The 19,278-nt window shown below is 36.1% G+C and overlaps 1 protein-coding gene across 3 annotated transcripts; it reads right to left on the reverse strand.

Annotated features, from left to right (window-relative positions):
* Positions 1-171: 171 nt before the first annotated feature.
* LOC139974857 (armadillo repeat-containing protein 3-like) lies at positions 172-19,211 on the reverse strand. 3 transcript variants are annotated; one of them, XM_071982342.1, is made up of 19 exons: positions 19,084-19,211; positions 17,051-17,137; positions 16,381-16,498; positions 15,359-15,484; positions 14,656-14,724; positions 13,837-14,038; positions 12,785-12,953; positions 12,016-12,199; positions 11,171-11,323; positions 10,195-10,480; positions 9,514-9,586; positions 8,596-8,732; positions 7,422-7,590; positions 6,628-6,728; positions 5,789-5,887; positions 4,764-4,973; positions 3,208-3,370; positions 2,411-2,506; positions 172-1,246 (listed from the first exon to the last, which is right to left on the reverse strand). In XM_071982342.1, exons 2-19 carry the CDS (start codon positions 17,096-17,098, stop codon positions 1,136-1,138), a joined length of 2,514 nt encoding a protein of 837 aa, XP_071838443.1. In that variant the 5' UTR covers positions 17,099-17,137; positions 19,084-19,211; the 3' UTR covers positions 172-1,135. The 3 variants fall into 3 exon arrangements, with proteins under 3 accessions (XP_071838443.1, XP_071838442.1, XP_071838441.1); XM_071982341.1 differs by having other exon boundaries at positions 19,079-19,195; XM_071982340.1 differs by having other exon boundaries at positions 19,032-19,174.
* Between the last annotated feature and the right edge of the window lie 67 nt (positions 19,212-19,278).

Genomic DNA, 19,278 nt, shown 5'->3' on the forward strand with positions numbered 1-19,278 from the left:
CTCTTCCCATAATTATGGTGCATACTTTATTACTTGATTTTTGTGATTTCATTTGTGCCATACTACCTGCATTGGTGTGATCCTATCATAATAAGTGCCTATTCTAATACAAGAGATTTGATGAAACATGTGAACAAGGACTGTACAGAAGCTGAAACACAAATGGTATACTTCGCTATTAGCATCTTTAATGTATCCATTCAAAAATCCCTTTATAGAGAGCCTTTATTGATATTATTCTGAAATGTTTTTCTTTTCTTGCTTCCATTTGTCAACAACTGTCCATCATTTTGCAAGAGTCTGACAAAGTGCAGAGAAGCAAGACCACCATGTGAAACTTATTTTTAAAACTTACATCCAATAATAAAATACAATAACATAAATAAAAAGCATTTGTTGGAATATTACTTTATTTCAAGTTTCCCAATTCTCTACAACACACGTATCTACATATTGAGGTTTTAAGTCGTTACATTATTATACAGGTCAAGGAAACAAAACCAGAAGAGATGAGGGTTTACATAACTATATACTCACAACCAAACAAATGATTTTGCTAAAGGAACCCTTCCCCTCCCTTCCTCTTTTCACCTCACTAAATACCTTCCTCCCCCCCCCCCTCTCCTTCGTCTCTAAGGTAGAGTCTGTGTTCGCTTACACTTTCCCTGTCAAGAGCAGTAATATTACCACAGCATCTCAATCAGCATCAATGAATTACATTGAAATTGTAACTATTAGCTAATTAGATAACTAACGGTAACCAATAAAAGTAAAGCTGGATCAATACTCGTTAGGTCTGGTAAGATAACTGCAAACTAGCAAACTGAATGCAGATAGCTTCTTTTCAGGGTATTCTTACAAGAAACCACAAGATAGCAAAAAGAGAACATGTCACACAATTATAAATATGAAAACATCACAACAATTGAGGCACAAAATCACTTTTGGTATATTTCTCTAATGAATGTTACACTAATGTTTCTCCACACTTCTTAAAAACAATGTTTCCCAAAATATTGAAATATGGTTGATGTTTTGTGATCTTGTCCAGTTTATCTGATTCCCAAAGTTGTCCATGTTTTTTTCCTTCAGTCTTCAGGCAGCTTTAATTAATCTTGTGTTGATGCTTGTTTCTTCATATTTTCTGGTAATTGATGGCATCTGGTGAATCGGATAGAAACAGACTCCCTGGATGATGGATCAAATCTACGATGAACGGTTTTGGAGGAAACCTTGGTAACTCGGGCTGTAATAATAGATGGAAGAAAATAAGCGATTCAGAATGAGTCAACATACATTTATTGATGAATAGAAGATTAGCAAAGACGAAATATGAATGAGCTACTAATTATAAATCTAAGTACAAGTTTTATATTTGTTTGTTGTAATACTGAGGGTTTAAGCAGATCAAGGAGTGGGGACAGCTGTGAGACAGGTAGCTGTTGTGTGACATCACAGATTATTGTTTAATCCATTCTTCTAAGTCCACAAAATGATTTTCAATGGTTTTTTACCCTTGGATGACATTCAAAACTCTTTTTCCTCCAATTATTCTTCAATGAATTGTAAACATTCCATTTGAAGCAATAAACGTCTTAGGATTTCCCATCGAGTTTGATTGTGCTGCATCTGAGAAACTAACCTTATGATCTGTGAACTAGACTACATAGTCCAGTCACTTTAACTGATGGACCACACTACTTTTTTCAAAGGTCATTTCTCAAAATTTAAAAAAAGTGTTATAAAATTCCAACCTGGACTGATAGCAATGTGTGTTTTTAATGGTCTACATTGATCAAATTCAATGTTGTGCCTAAAGTTATCCTCTCATACAAGAGAACCCCATCTCGATATGTTTGTCCCTAACTTTAGATTATGGTTGATTGCATGTAACCTAATTCGGCTAAAATCTTCCACAACTCCAGGAAGTGTATCACATAAGGTGGTCTATGATGTCATTATGGTAGATGAACATCAAAAGCATGACATTTCTCAATTTCTTAAATTTTAATTTTAAAAATTTTAAAAATTTTAAAAATTTTAAAAATTTTAAAAATTAAAATTTTTTTTTTTTTTTTTACATTTTTTACATATTTTAAATTTTCTCAATTTCTTGTTAATTTATCCTTGAAATGAAATACATTTGGAAGTTTGCTTAACTCCATTACCATGATGACATCATTCACCTTGCTGTTGCCATGTTGTGCATGTCACAAAATATCTCTACAATTGTGACCAGACTCTATCTGGTGAACACCACAAGCTGTCTGATGCAAAGCATGATTTATTGACTATAAAATAATGATCATAATAAAGTTTCCAAATTCACACATAATTACAATGACAGGAACAACAAAAATTATGCTGGCAATTAAAAACGATAGAATTTGGATGGAAATGAGATACTTACGTTGTCATCGTCATCTGTTAAGAGTACTTCGTTCCACGCTCTGTTGTACTCTCCTCTCACTAATGTGCACGCAAGACCGATCCTGTCTGCTAACACCTAAAAGAATCATGATAAGAAATTACGGATTACTTCTCTCACTTGTCTCCATATTGAATAATTATGGTACTTTAAAAGCAACAGGTAAAGACCATCAAAAATGATATCATTTACTAAAGGAAATTGATCCCAGTCCACCTATTTTAGATGTGTCCCACAAGATCAATTTTCTGTCCCCCCGCCACCCCCCACCCCAGCCACCGCCCAAGGTTTAGAGTTACCGTTTTTGTCTACCTTTCAGAGTAGTGCTCTGTGGTGTGAAACCCTATGATATTACCACCAAATTAATTTTATGTCACCCCACCCTCCAAACCCCACTCCTATGGCATAGTGATACTGTTGTCAGGTACCTTGAAGAGTAGTGCTGTGACAGTGGATCCCTCAGTCTATTCCCACTGGATTAGTCATCACACCCCTCTCCCCCCCCCAACTCCCCCCTCCATCTTAGCATAGTGTTATTGTTGTCAGATTACCGTAAGGAGTAGTGCTCTGTGATAGTGGATCCCTCAGTCCACTGATACTAGATTAATTTCACGTCCCTATCCCCCTCCCTTCCATCTTATCATAGTGATATTGTTATCATATACCTTATATAGTAGTGCTCTGTGGTAGTGGACCCATAAGTCTATTCACACTAGATCAATGTCACACCCCTATCCCCCTCCCTTCCATCTTATCATAGTATTAGTGTATTCAGTTACCTTATATAGTAGTGCTCTGTGATAGTGGATCCCGCGGTCTATCCTGCCGATCGGAATGATGTTATTCTTCAACTCGTACTTCAGCTGACTAATGGATAACTCGTAGCTGAAATTTGAAAGCTGCCCTCGCTCGATACTGCCTCCCATTTTCTGACTGACAAATCTGACGAAAAAGGGAAACGGTAAATGATCATAAGATGAATCCTTACAACAGGTTTACCTGCGACCGTACCTGTTTGCTAAAACTGACAGTGGCAACTACCGTGAGAGTGAATAGTGACAATTTTCTCTTCAACTGTCACCAGTAGTGTCTAACGAAGCAACTATTACTTCATATGAAACACTACTTCAACCATATCTATGATCAATAGGATGACAGCCTAGCCATCTATTAAAATCCACATCTATTAAACCCACATCTATTAAACCCACATCTATATAAGACCCACATCTATTAAAATCCACATTGCACTCTGAAATACTCTATATTTCCAACCCATGCTGTTTTACAAACTGAAATTACACTTCTAAAATGTAGTTATAAACTCTAAAATGATTTGAAGTTGTTAAATCAACCCAAACATGACATCAGGTGATTAGATTATATATAAAGTGTGATGTCAAAGGTCATTTGAGAACAAAACTCCACACAGTTAGCACAGATATGGGGAAATAATTTATCCAGTTTCACATTGCAAAATGCTACACAAAATGGTAAAATTTGCTATAAATATCACTATTCTTGTACACAGGAACCACAGTATTTACAAAGAGACAGAAACCAGAACATCCAAAACAGCTACACAAAATTTGAAACACTGAGTTATTCCCTGTGATAGTGTTAACTGAGCAGTGTTTGGGGGGTGGGGATGGGGAATGGCATGTTATATACCACATACATATCTATACCATTAAATCTATATCCTGACATGATAGTGTCCTGCAGTTCATTGTTTGCTGAAAATTTATCTTCATATTTAGGTCAATAACCAACATCCCAATTTAGCAAGTTTTGAAACCATGAAGATGCAAATCTTTTAAAAACTGGTTAAATATTATGAATAATGCATCTGGCAACAAACAGAGTTAGTATAAATGTCATCATGTGCAATTTGAACTGAAAGTGAAAATCAATTTATCCACCGAGGAAAATAAAAATTCTTCAAATAAGTTTGCAAGTTAGTTAAACCTTTCTAAAAAGGAGGAGAACAATAACAACCAAGCAAAAATTCCAGATTTATCATATTTTAAGACAAAATCATAACCAATAATATTACAATATAAATATAGCAATAAATATTATAATAAATTTTTCTTTGAAAAGACCACACCTACTATGACCCACTCCCTGATATAAGGCATTGTTGACATGGTTACACTATGTTTACATTCAAGCAACCATATCTCAAGTTAGGAACCAGATCTTTGAGATTTTGGGGCTTTCAACCAAACCAGTATAAGCCATTTTGCTCTCTTTCTCCCTGTATGCGTGTAGCATTGTCTACCACCCTGATGTTAATTCCTTTTCAACTTTTCCTCACAGAAAGTCAACTTACTGTGCCAGACAAATGACCTGTTCCTTGGTGGTCGGTAGCGGGTGTATTTCATCTGTGACGGCGTTGACGTACTCTTCTAGTTTGGAGTCCGACTGCGGTTCATACGGTGACTGTTGCTGTGACAACAGTGCCTGCTGCTCGGCTAATCTGTCCGCCTCTAATCTCTCCCGTAACTCTCGTTCTTCCCGCTCTCTCTTCGTCTCTCTTTTGCTGATAAAAAAATTGAAACCAAATAACAACTTCAAAAGGATTTAAAGATGTTGAATAAAACCTTTTGAGACAAAACAAACTGATATATTGAGATAGAATCTGTCAGTGACTAATGTAGATATAGATTACCCGAATTAAATTATCTAACCTCTCCTCACCCACCATCTCCACACTTACCTCTCTCTCTCTCTCTATCCAAAGAAGAAAAAAGAAAAAAAGTATCCTAAGAAAGATCCTATTATATCCATCAGTCATTTCTATGCAAACTTTAATGCATAAATGGATGGAACTTGAAGGAATTCTTCTTTGCAGGCGAGCAAATTAAATACATTCAATAAAATAAACAACAGAGAAATAATGTCATCAAATTATCTTTCCCTTTTGCCTTGTAATGGATACTTTTTTGTTACATTCACTTTGCTAAGCAAGATTAGAAACTAGACCAGGTTTCCCTTATCGATGAGAAACATCACAAAATCTTTCCGGTCATTTCAACTTGGACACAGAGGACAAGTTTTATATGCCTGACTTGTAATGACTGACTTACAAAGTGTGACTTGATACAATCAACAATGACTTGATACATCTGACTATGTATCACTTATTAGTGATTTGTATGAACTTTTAACATTGCCAATGTTTTCAATTGATAATTCTTCCCTTGACAACTTTACAAACTTTCAATACTTCAGAGACTATATTATTTGGTTTATAATTGATACAAAAAGTAGTAAACAGCATTTCATTTAAAGGAAGGTGTGGACTTGGGTTGGTGAAAGGGGTTGTGCGGTGCAAGAGGTATTCCTGAATCCTACCTTTTTACAGAGGACTTTGAAGGTCTCATACTCGTTTTGGAATCCACTCTGATATCGCCATCGGAAGGAATGGTTGGGACTGGAGTTACCGTAGGGCTGCTGTTGATTCAAAAAGAGGAAAAATGGATCAGTAACGATATAAGCTTACATCAGCAAAAGAGAAAGTACAGAGTTTATATCAGTATCAGTGACACAAAACATTGCCCGGGCCATCGGCTTACAAGTTTGCATTCTTAACTACAATTCAAGTTATGAGAGCACTGTTATGTATGAACATGACACGGGTGTTGTCATGACAACAGGGGCTAATGGTATAAATGAGCTACAAAACATGTGTCCTTTAGCTTTACCTACTATGGACTTATTCTTACCTTCTTGGCACTCCACAATTAACCAGTATGGCAGCTTTAGCTTTACCTACTATGGATCTATTCTTACCTTCTTGGCACTCAACAGTTAACCAGTATGACAGCTTTAGCTTGACCTACTATGGACCAATTCTTACCTTCTTGGCACTCCACAGTTAACCAGTATGCCAGCTTTAGCTTTACCTACTATGGACTAATTCTTACCTTCTTGGCACTCAACAGTTAACCAGTATGACAGCTTTAGCTTGACCTACTATGGACTATTTCTTACCTTCTTGGCACTCCACAGTTCACCAGTATGACTGTTTTAGCTTTACCTACTATGGACTAATTCTTACCCTCTTAGCACTCCGCAGTTAACCAGTAACACAGCCTTAGCCTTACCTATTATGGACTAATTCTTACCCTCTTGGCACTCCACGGTCAACCAGTATGACAGCTTTAGTTTACCTACTATGGACTAATTCTTACCTTCTTGGCACTCCACAGTTAACAAGTATGACAGGTCTCTTTTGGTTCACTTCCCTCTTGCTCAGTTCTTCGAGGGTTTGAAACTTTTCATCCGGTCGGATCTATATCAAAGGAATCAAGAAATTTTACAGAATGACATCTCTTACTACGGATGAAAAGCAGATAGACAAACATAACATTCAGTTGGGAGATTTGAAAATGCAGTCGGGGAATATTTTGATTGCTCCTCTGAGATCAGATTGCTCTTCCATACATAGGTTCATGACTTTATGAAAAGGCTTTGAAGAATCGTGCACAAAGAAACGTCTCATGCCGGTAATCTGACCTAGTTTCCAATGAGAACAGAAGTGTTAGACACCACCATCGATCCCAGAAAATACACACACAGCTTGCTACCGTCGGTAATTACACACTGGTGTACAGTCAATACATGCAGCTATGGTCAATAACCCCAACACAGTGTACATAACAGCGATGAACATCTCAGGTCTATATAAAAGATAGCAAGGTATCACGTTTCATTACTGTCTGCATTTTGTAGCGACAAGAAGAAAACTTCACTTGCAAGCAACGGACAGTTAACCTATTCAGATGGTGCCACTCGGTTTGGGGCGAATCTTGATCGCCTTTAAATGGAGAATTTATAAATTGGCCTCTCCCTCCTCCCCCCCCCCCCATCTCGAAATCCTGTGCACATCACTGGAATGAGCCACAAAGTGCTCGTAACATTGAGACTACTCTTTCATCCTGTTTCCATCAGCTTAATCCAAATTCAACATTTTGACTCCTCCTACCTTGCCAGCATCGTAGAATCCATCTGATATGATGTCCGTGACTGCCAGCTGTCCGGTCAGACTGTACTTGGCAGAGAGCATATTATCCAACAACCTCTCCAGGGCTGCCTCGCTGAAACTGTTCTGTCTGGTCGCTGATTGCTGGATCTCCTTCAGGACATCTAGACCACTGAACACACAGGAAATAATGGCAAATAGTAATATAAGTTATTTAATTTACCTAAATTAATCCATTGTTAGTCCAAACGTTGCATATTTTTCACAGGATGGGAACATTTCCTCATTTCTGACCAGGTCATGTATGACAGTGGTCCACAACCTTTAGTCCTAGACCCAGAAATTTCCATGGGGTCTGAGCCATGACCCACCAGACCCCCACTCCTCAGAATCAATGCTCAGAATACATGAAAGCTAGCTTGGAGTATGGACTTGTCGGCAAAATTCTGAAAACTTTAGATAAATTATATGACACCTGGAAAATTTCCAGTAACCCATTGAAAATTGGGGCCTTCTTTTGGACCACATCCTTTGGAACCCATCAATCTACAATTACTCAAGTACTCAATATTCTAATTTGTTAAATTAAGTCCCACCAAATTTATGTAGTGTTGTTTGGTTTGCTTGAAAACACCTCTAGATTTTATGGAATAATTTCATATTTTCTAGTGCAATTTGGTGGACTAAAGGAACAAATTTACATACATTAAAATTACACTCGCTTTCCTTCAATAATTTAGCATGATACGACATGAATGTGGCATATTCTATGCAAAACATTCATTAAGAGCCATCTTGTCCAATAAACAGCCAGTTGGGACAATTTCCTAATGCTAATACCTCTCTAAACTGTACTCCAAAATCATGCACTCAAAGCACTGGTATTGTCAGTACAAACAGTTCCTAACCTTGATCTGATAGAAACATGATATTCATACTGCTCCTACTGACAATACGAGTGCTTTGAAGTGGGACAGAACACTACAGTATAGAACAAGTTGTTTCAACTGGGTGCAATAAAAAATATTCAAGACATGCATATTCATAGCTCAAATGACTAACAAAGCCACTGATATCAATTTTAATGTTAGGCTAGAAAGCCTAAACAGACTAGATTAGGAGACAGTCCTTACAAGTTTCTAATATACAACCGAACCATCAAAACAAAAAACATTACCCAAGCTTGCAGAATTCTGTAGCTGTGAGTGAGTCGTTGGCACAGACAACAATTGCCCAGGATGCTGCTCTCCGAACCTCCTGGTTACCGGATTCCAGAAGCTTTAGGAGAGGAGGCAGACCACCTAGACCTCTCAACTAAACACAACAAGCATTAGAAGACAAAAAAATAATAATAATAATCATCAGTCCTTTTTTGACAAAATTTTAATTCAAACAGAGAGAAATTGTAACTTAAAATACAAACTTTATCTATTGCATGCATATCTTTAAGGAACTTTCCGAGAGTGTGTGTACCACTGTCCAGTGTAGATGATAAGTATAACACTAAACATTGAGGGAGACCAGGCATAGTAGTTCAAGCTGCAGGAGGATATATTTTCATTTGTCATTTGTTAATTATCAACTCCCAGGCAATCCAAACAACATTGGAAAAGCAAATTATTTTGTTAAATTTTGTGATATTTTGTTAACTTATATTTGTTAACTTATATTTTGTTTTTTGTTATATTTTGTTATATTTTTATCTTTTGTTATTATATTTTTGTTATATTTTGTTAACTTATATTAACTTATATTTTGTTGACTTATATTTTGTTAAATTCTCTTCCCTAAAGAGTCTTCCTCAGTCGGAGTTCAAAGTCATTCTTCGCACTCCAAGTTAAAAGTGTCTGCCCATTTAAAGTAAATATGCAGGCGATTTCCCCTTTTTGAAAATAAGCCAGCACCCACTGAATTTGCATCAACATTGAATAAACATTGAATATTCATGATCAGCTGACAGGACACCAAAGTTGACTTTGGTGGTGCAAAGCTTTTTTTCAATTTCCTCATTAAATACAAGGTCTATAAAGGTTATTTCTAACAACAACTCTGATTGGTTGATATTAGAATAATAGGCATTTGTAAAATAACCCACCTGATTCCTCGTATCTACATCACAAACAAAAGAGGCGAGAGCTATGGCAGCCTTAGTCTGTACCGTAGTGTTACTGTTGGTGGACGGAAAATAAGGAACATTTTCATGTGAATCGGATATTATGGATTCAGTCTAGAGCTTAAAGCTTTTAATACCAAACCATCAATCTTAAAGAAAACAAATTACATATACATTGCATACTTGAGAAAATTTATTCAGTTAATTTTTTTCAAGGATGATTTCAGGCAACAATTTAAGTATTGATATGAAAATTGCAGGCAAAAGTTTCTGAATCTATTTTATATTCAATGATATTGTTTAGATGATCTCTCTTGAGTTGAACAATGTCTTGAATGCTCCTTTAAAGCAAATCTGAGGGTGCCACTGGATCTATTTAATAATAAATATAATAATAAATATTTTATTTTAACTTTTGAGGACAGCCAATAAAGAATGTCACAATCAATCAATTTGGTTGACAAAGTTTTTGCATTTTAAATTACAGACACTAATATTAGTGGAAGATTCTTAAGCCTTATATTATATAGAGCCAAGTACGTAAAAAAAAAAATTAAATTAAATTTAAATTTAAATTTTTTTAAACTTAATTTTTTTTTAAATTTAAAGAAATAGTATGCATATATAGGAAAATTGCAAATAACATGACCATCACTAACAAACCTTGAGTGCAGTGGATCAATTAAAGCCCCAACAACTCCTTTCTTCTGTATATCCGCTCTCAAAATCTCGTCCGTCGCCATGTTAGTCAGAACCTGTGCTGCATTAGCCTGAGTGGCCTCTCTGGTGGAACTGAGCAGGCCAATCAGGGGTTCCACTCCGTTCCTATCTCCGATCTCTACGCTGTTTTGTACCTGGCCAGAGGTGAGGTTAGCCAGGGCCAAGGACGAAGACTCGGCTACGTCCAGGTTATCACTGTTCAGAAGCTTGATGAGAGGGACGATGCCGTCTTCCAGAGAAAAGTGTTAAAAGGAGAAATAAATTTGTACAAAAAGAGCAGAAACGTATTTATAATAAAGGAGAGGAATATATTTCGCAAGCGGATTTTTATCCGGAAAGTACTTACAGATTCGTTCGATAATAATCCGACTATTTAACGCAGAAATAATGAATAACGTCATCACTTAATGGTTATTATACTGGAATTATCGTTACGATCATGAGAACTGTTAGCATTAGCACCATCAGGAGGTCAAAAACTTGTCTGTGTTGTAATTAAATGCTTGTTGATCGGTGGTTTCGTTTGTAATCATATTTATTGATTTCTTTTTAACAGTCACGTATAAAGCATGTATTTTGAATATGCAAACAATACTAATGCAGATGTATACACAATATACCAAAACTCTAGCAGTTAACATTTATTCATCGCATTCCATACTGTTTGTGTATTGTTTGTCAAGTTATATGAACCATTAGAATATATATAATATATGATGTATAAGATATAAGATATTATATACAATATATAATATATATATATAATAGATGATAAAGATATTTGTGGATCTGCATCACTGACATATGTCACATCTTAACTCATTGCTCAGAAAAATAACAACCAAAGTCCCCTTTTTATTCCCACCCCCTGGTCGATCACAAACCCCCCCCCCCCGGTCCAACATGCCTGGCTACCTACCAAACTCGGCAATGACACTCCTTGAGGCTGCAGTCTCTGCCATGATAGCCAGTGCCTGGGCAGCGGAGGCCTGGACGTCCTGGCTGTCCGATTCAAGCAGGACAATTAACGTCCTCTCTCCTTCCTGCTCGTGAAATATCTTGCAATTCTCACCTGACCGGAAAGGAAAATTGTGTTATCACGAGTAAATACCTTTAAGTCAGCGCACAAATTAAAAAAAACAAAAAAACAATGCATCAATGTTCACTAAGAAATAAATAAAATCACAGCCTGTGAAAACTAACAGTTAAAAAATCAAAGGCAAAATCTCTGTACTAGCTCTTCCCGCCTCCGTCCTCTTACCCCCTCCCCCAACTCTGTGCCACCTCCAATCCTAATCCATGAAAGAAACAACAAGATAAGTCAAAACCATCTTAATTATTCTTCTTATAATGGATCATGTGATTAAATTTAAAGGGTGTGAAGACTCGCGCATCTAATGCCGGTAATTTGACCTAGTTTCGAATGAGGTGTAACAGAAGTGTTAAACACCACCATCGATCCCAGAAAAATACACACACAGCTTGCTACCGTTGGTAATTAGACACTAGTGTACTGTCAGTACATACAGCTGCGGTCAATACCCACAGCACAGTATACAAACCATACAGCGATGGACCTCTCAGGTCCAGCTAAAGATAACAATTAAGGAATCACATTTCATTACTGTCTGCATTTTGTAGCGACACAAACAAAACGTCACTTGCAAGCAACAGAAAGTTAACTTTTTCAGATGGCCGCACGCGGTTTGGGGCGAGTCTTCAATGCCTTTAAAGGCCATAAGGATTATAGCAAAATTTTCTTACCATTTCTGGCCGCTCTGGCAATTGCCTTGGCAGAGTTCATCTGGATTTCAGGGATCGTAGATTCGGCTGCGAATGTCAGCAACTTTTGTAGCCCTCCTGTACTCTGTATCAATTCTAAACTTTCTATGTCTTCCAGGCAATTGGATAGAACAAGAAGGGCATGGACGTGAAGTTCTTCAAACTCCTGTATCGAAAAAGGAAAAGATGGATTTCATTTCATTTGAAAATACAACATCACATATATATGCAAGTAGAGAAATGAATAATCAGAGAATGAAATTTCCTGAATGAAAATAGTGAAATTGAAGAACCAACCCTTCTTGAAATTCGTAACTTGAGTCAGTGCTCCCAAAGCTTGACCTACTCTCAAAATATTGATGTTCTCTGACTTTTTAATGGAGGGGTGGGGGGGGGTGAGAGGGAGGCCTGCAGGGAGGGAAATGAAATCAGGTACTTAATATTGTTTAATTGAAGCAACCTCCAGAAGGAATGTTGCATGTACCAATATTTACTGCTCCAGAAGAGAGAGAATAAACTGAATATGTGGTTACCAAGTATATATTTTAAAGGAAGCCATGGGGATGTCCCACAGCAAGAAGAGTTAGTATGCCAATGCTCCATACACCTACTAGGCAGGAAACAGCATGTCATGCAATTGGTCATTTTAGTACATGGAGCTTTCCTTTATAACACTCCACATCACAATACAACCCCCCCCCACCTCATTCCCCCATCCCTGTCCCAATAAAAAGGAGATATGATAACTTACTTTAGTTCCAACAAACTCCAACAGCTTTTCTAGTCCCTCCAACTCTCTGAGGGTTTCTCTGTTGTCTGGGTCCTGGGTGCACAGAATCAGACTCTTGAGGGCCAGCTCCTGTATCACCGGGTACTCTGACTTCAGAAGATCTAACAGAGGCTCAAGGCCTTGAACATTTCTGCAAAAAAAAAGAGTAAAATTTTCAGGAAATGTTAAGAAATTTTCAAAATAACTCAACCAGCTGCTTGATATTCAGGGATGAGCCTGGGTTAAAAAAAAATCACGGAACTTTGCAAAATTTGCGGTATAGGCTCCAGTTTGCGTATGCTACAGTGTTTTAGGATAATAGTTTTTATCCTCGAGGCAGAAAAGAAATCACAGATATTCCGCTAATTCGAGGAAAAGCTCATGCCTGATATTCCATTAAAATCAATTCTTTTTGATAACTGCAACTTTTTTCTTAGGGAAATTTGAGAAATACTTTGTCTCCATTTTACACATATAAATTTGTATTAGTTATTAACTATATATGAAGAGAAGTGGAGAAGAGTAAATGACAGATACTAACCAGCTACTTTAAATTAATTAATTAGTTAATTTGACTCCTTTGATCCCTCTGGACAATTGGAAGACAACTGAGACTGTCTGATAGATATTACCTCTCTAAACTTTTGGCAGTTACAACAGACTACAGTTTTGGGTGTATAACACATACAGACATGTCTCTCAAAGTAAACATTCATCCTAGTTCCAATCACATTTCCGATAGTAACACAATCTTGTCATACAGTTCTTGCTTACAACTTATGTTTGGAAATTCTAGCTCACTAGCAGGGCTTCGAATGGTTAAAATAATGAGGGAGGTAATATTGAGTATTAAAAAGTTACACTAAAAAAAAAGAGCATACAATGGGAGGGGAGGTGTGAGTTTGAAGTGATGAGAAGGGGTTGGCTAGGGGGGGAGAAGGCTTAGGCATGAAGTAGAAATGACTACAATTATTTGAAAGGAGCAAAATAAATAAATTTAAAAAATATTTTTTTTAAAAACGATCTTCACAGACCTGATAGCGATTCGACATTGATAATCTTCCAGGAGTAATAAGATGGCTTGAGTGACATTCTTTACGACATCAGGGTCCGGATCGGAGAGCAGATTAATCAGATGTGATAGGCCGTCTAGAGAGAGTATCTGGATCTTACTGGTGTACTCATGGGCCATACTGGATAGAGATAAGGTACTGAACTCATGGACTAAGGTCTCCTCTGTATTTAGATTTAAAAAGAAGAATATTAGTGACTGATTGTTGACAAATGCAGAGTTGAAAAGTTGTATAATTTTCTTAGTTTTATAGCATAGTCCCCATTCCCACTCTAAAGGAAAATGTATGGTTGATTCCAAACAAGGCAAGGCAAGGGATGGGGGTGGAGGGATGAAAAAATGTCCAAAAATGATGTCCAGTGGTAAGTGGCCACTATATTTTCTGTTTGTTACAAGTTTCTATTTGTGCCAAAATTGTATCATCTTTAACAAACAGAAGTATTTACTGACAGAATCATATCATCCATCTTGCAATTAAACATATTCTGTCGAAACAAATTCTGAATAGGTATCAATCGTACATGGAAAACTTTTTATAGTGATATGCATAGAACAGTCGGTAAGAGCACTGGATTATCCAATGGAGATAAATTGGTCCAATTCCAGTGCATAATTTATTTTTCCAATTTCCAAGGGTTGTTTTACAATTTCTTAATAAATTTTCATTTTACCCTGTAATCTGAATTTTTTAAGATAATGTTGCTAATATGTTTTAGCATGAGACAGATAATTGGCTACAGCATGAAATAAATGTCTGAAAAGAAAGAGAACCAGCTCTCACCTTCCGGCCCTAAGAGTTTGATCAAGTTCGGCAGGCAGTCGGATTTACGGAGGGCTCTCCGAACATCGGCTAAGATGAGATGAAAATATCACAAATCATTCTGAAGTTGCCCATGACATATACCTTCTACGGAGGAATTTTTGAATTTTTTTTTTGTCCTTCTAAATTTCCCATCAAAATACCATAAAAGAACATATGAGCCAAATAGTTTGCTAATAACAATATTGTAAGAATTACCAATGAAAGAAATGGGTCATAGCGTACTTTCTGTTTGTTTTTAGGATACTGGGTTAAAATGTTTTAGGAAATCCTCTTTCCTTGCACTTTGTCCCTTAGTCTTTCTTAAGGGTGTGGGGTGAGTGAAACAGAAAGCTAGATTGCAAGCATGAGAAAACCTTAACCTGTGCTATGAATGCAGATTGTCGATAATTGACGGTCAAAGTCTTTCATACCAACCAATATGTAAACTGTCATTCATAAATAATCCCCAAAACATTCACTTGACATTAGCAATGAGGCCTCTAGCGAAATTGAACCTTTTTATTAGGAATGCACTGATATTACCTTGACCTTGAATTGACATCATATTGATAGCAACTTTCCCCATTTGCATTTGGAATTGAAGGGGAAAAAATGAGTCAAACAAAGAGGTAATCATAGAACTTTGAGGGAATTTGTAAACAACACACATTCAGCAACTTACGATGAGTAGAGAGAACTCCTAACACCATCACAGAATTTCTTCGGACAGTTTTCTCCTCTGAAGTGATATGTTTCAAGAGACGTTCTACAGCTCCTAACTCTAGTAGCATTGCCCTATTTTCATCACCTGCAAAAACCAAAAACAATAAACATTGTAACAAAACAAAGTATTGCTGCATCCAACCATGATGATGACAAAAGAATTTTTATCTATAAAAAAGTTTATGTTTAATAATAATTGTAAGCAACATGCTTTTGATATCAGATGGCATAACTGGAAATATTTATTTGAAGTTTAATGATAAATTTGTTGTTGTTGATCATATTGACTAATGATCATATGTATATGTTATTATGAATTGTACATTGTTTGGACTCTTGATGGAATGATAATCAAAAATATAAAAATAAATAAAAATGATGATGACAAAAGTTATTTTGTCCAATCCCAAGTAACTACATTATCTTCAAAACTCACTCCCCAAATCATCTACTACACACAAAAAAAGAAATCCATTATCTTATATTGATTTTGTTGTAAAGATAAAACAAATATAGCTTTCCAGGAAACTTAATTTTTAAGCTAATTTGAAGTGAAACTAAATAGAAACTACAACCTGCTAGTTATTGTCTAATTCCATCCAAAATTGTCTCCACTGATCTGCAAAATACTTTGTTTATTCCTTAGATATTACAAAATGCTAAAAAAAAGCTTTTCAGGTTGAGTTTTATCAATTTTACATGTCAAATATACTTTAATCCACTAGTATGGCTGGTCATATTTTAATCTGCCATGATTTTGTCATTATTAATGATATCTGGGAGACATAACTATATGAACTGACTGGAATCATTAATTCCTTGATAATTATTTTTCACTTTGTAAACAAAATTTCTGAGGGAAACAAATGTCTGATTAAATGCCATCTTAAATGAGAGGAATACTTGCAGGGTTTGCAATACTTTCAAACTCATGACTAAACAAACGCAAAAAGCTGCTTTAACGTTATCGATAAAACTTACATTTTTCTGCAAATTTGTAGAGTGCTTCACAAGCTTTGATGAGTATTTCATCTTCAGGGCTATCAAGCATCAACACAACTGTTTGAGCTTTCTTACTTTCGACTGCTAGTGGATCAAACTGAAAGAAAATGAACAGAAGCAACATTCATATTGCAGTAACTTCATCTTGTTAATTTTATCTACAAGATTTTTTTTGTTTGTGTCCGTGTAAGTGTGTGTGTGTATGTGTTAAATTAATCTGTTTGGTGCTTCATTTAACTCATAAACATTTAATAACAAATTATAAGCAACATTCACATTGTAATAACTTCTTCTTGTTAATTTTCTCAATGTTTTTTTTGTGTGTTTGTGTGTGTCCGTATTAAATTCCTCTGTTTGGTGCTTCATTTAACTCATAAACATTTGATAAGAAAAATCCAAAAAGTTCAACGCTATTTTGAAAAGTTGTCTTTGATTAAAGCAAGTTTTGAGGTTCATCAAAATTTCAATGGCACAACATTTTATGCATTTAGGGCAAAAACCAGTGCTAAAATATTAAAGGACTCTTTGAAATCTTGGTGGCTCAACACTAATTCGAAAAAAAAAATTAAGTAGATTGCTGAAAACATGAAATAAAATATGTAAAAGAAACTATTTTGGAAAAAACTGTAGAAGAATCATAAAAACTTACGACATCTTTCGGAGGGGCCTCTGCTTCCTTCTTGACTTTCTTTCCCATGATTCAAACACTATGAATATTCAACACTTCTAAGTTAGTCTGATGAGAAAGTAAAGAAGAATAAAATTTCAAAGGATACTGTGAAGCCTACATATGATACTTTCTGTGCAACGATGACGACAATGATTATGAATTTGGTTGAGCAAGGCAAACACATTGCTCAAGTGTTCTGATAGACACATGCATCACTGTTATAATATTTCACTAGTCTCATACATCACACAGTGAATGACAATGAGTAATGCATGGTGACAAATGTCAATCTCTATGATTTTCCTTTGTGATATGCTTTTCTCATCCAATTATGTGATTTCCTTGAAAGTTCTAGCTGCCAAATTGAGGTACAGTTTCCTTAACTGTAAACAGGCCTTCAATTTGATTGCAATTTTTTACTATCTACTAACTAAACAGCGACAGTCGGCATCATTCATAGGCCGATCAACAAGTAATAATTCATATTTTTCTGATTCATGAGCAATCACCAATTATATATTTAACTACAAACCAATACTAAATGGTTAAGTGACATGCTGTAGTGTCTTTTCATAATTTCATTTCAATAGTCCAAAGGTTTTTCTAACTTTAGTTCAAAATAATACCTTGATTGCAATACAATAGTTCTTATGACATCACAGGGGACAGCAAAAAAGCTCCATAAAAATTAAGTTCTGCACAAGATACAGTACATATGGAAACTTTTGAGAGCACAGTAAATCAGTGCTTACAACAGACCATAACAGAATTTCAGAGAAAAGTTACTGAAAGGAGGCTGCTACAATTTCACATTGTAATAAGACGATGAAAATGTTATTCCCCCCCCCCCCCAAAATATTTGTATATGCTACGTATATCATGCGTACTCTTTGTGCTCTATGAACAATTTTATAATGGCTACAGACTGGTAATTAAGGCTAGCCTTAGTTAGCCTAGGCCAATATTAGTCTTAATACTGGCAGTAGGCCAAATAGATTTTGATATTAGTTAGGTAAAAGAAAACGCCAATAGAAGACTGGTATAGTAAAGGCTTCATAATTGACGCACCTTCAAATATAACTAGCAACGACACAGCAGGCCACCTAAACTTTTTGCAGTCAAGCAGAATAACATATTTCATGAGTTTGAATCTGTTTCAGCTATTTTGCTGACTAATTGCTGAAATTGTTTTTTTTAAGCTTTTAACACCCTCCCCACAGTTTTGCACATATTGTGGGCAATTGGAAATCTTACACCCTAAAAATAACCAACATTACCTCAATATGATACCACTATACTCTCTGGAACCTGACCTGTCTGAGCTTAGAGTCTCAGAGCATATCAAACAGCATCCAAAGTCAATGGATGTATACTACGGCCTACACTACAGTTAGTTTATTGACGATGTGTCAATTTAGGGGTAAGAAAGAACTTGACATGGCAGACATTTTGTGATCAAATTTCTGCTCAATTGTATGGTGCATAAGCACAGAACTTTAAATATTTTGAGATCATTACATTTCTGAGGAACTACACATTTGAAAAACACATACAGTTGAGTGATTTGGATTTTTCCTTGATAGACATCATTGATCAAATCCTTAAGTGCGTAAATTATAAGCCCACCATGCTACTCAATGCCAGTCAGAATTAGTGAAGGATCCTCAACCCGAGTAGGCCTATCTTGCATACTGTTCAGAGCTACAAACGTACCGAGCAAATTGCATTTTGGCGCATACATATTTTTTGTTATGTTTTTTTTAATTTCCCCATCCGATTACACATCCCTAGCCTACATAACTTTGCAGTGCCCGGCATAAGTGTACAGTACTAGGCCTAAGCAGTAATACTAGTCTACCTAGGCCTAATAATACTTAATAGGCCTACACACAGTGCAGCTTTTAAATATTAACAACAGAAAAACGCAACAAAGATTTCTTAAGAAACTAGCTGTTCCTACCAAGTTTTCTTAGGTTACTTCAACACAAATGACAGGAGGTTAATCACCTTACACTATCACTAGCCTAACGTTAGGCCATGTAAAGTTGTGTGAACAGATGAGTACTTGGACGCACTAATTCCTGGGCATGTTGTTTACACCTGTTGCTACGGCCGGAAAGTAACTATTATTTTTGTTGCATCCTGAAACTTAATTGGTAAGCTTTCATCAGCAAATTGATAATCAAAATTTAAAAATGTAATTAATA

Source organism: Apostichopus japonicus, chromosome 10, assembly GCF_037975245.1.
Source record: "Apostichopus japonicus isolate 1M-3 chromosome 10, ASM3797524v1, whole genome shotgun sequence".
NCBI classification, from domain to species: Eukaryota; Metazoa; Echinodermata; class Holothuroidea; order Aspidochirotida; family Stichopodidae; genus Apostichopus; species Apostichopus japonicus.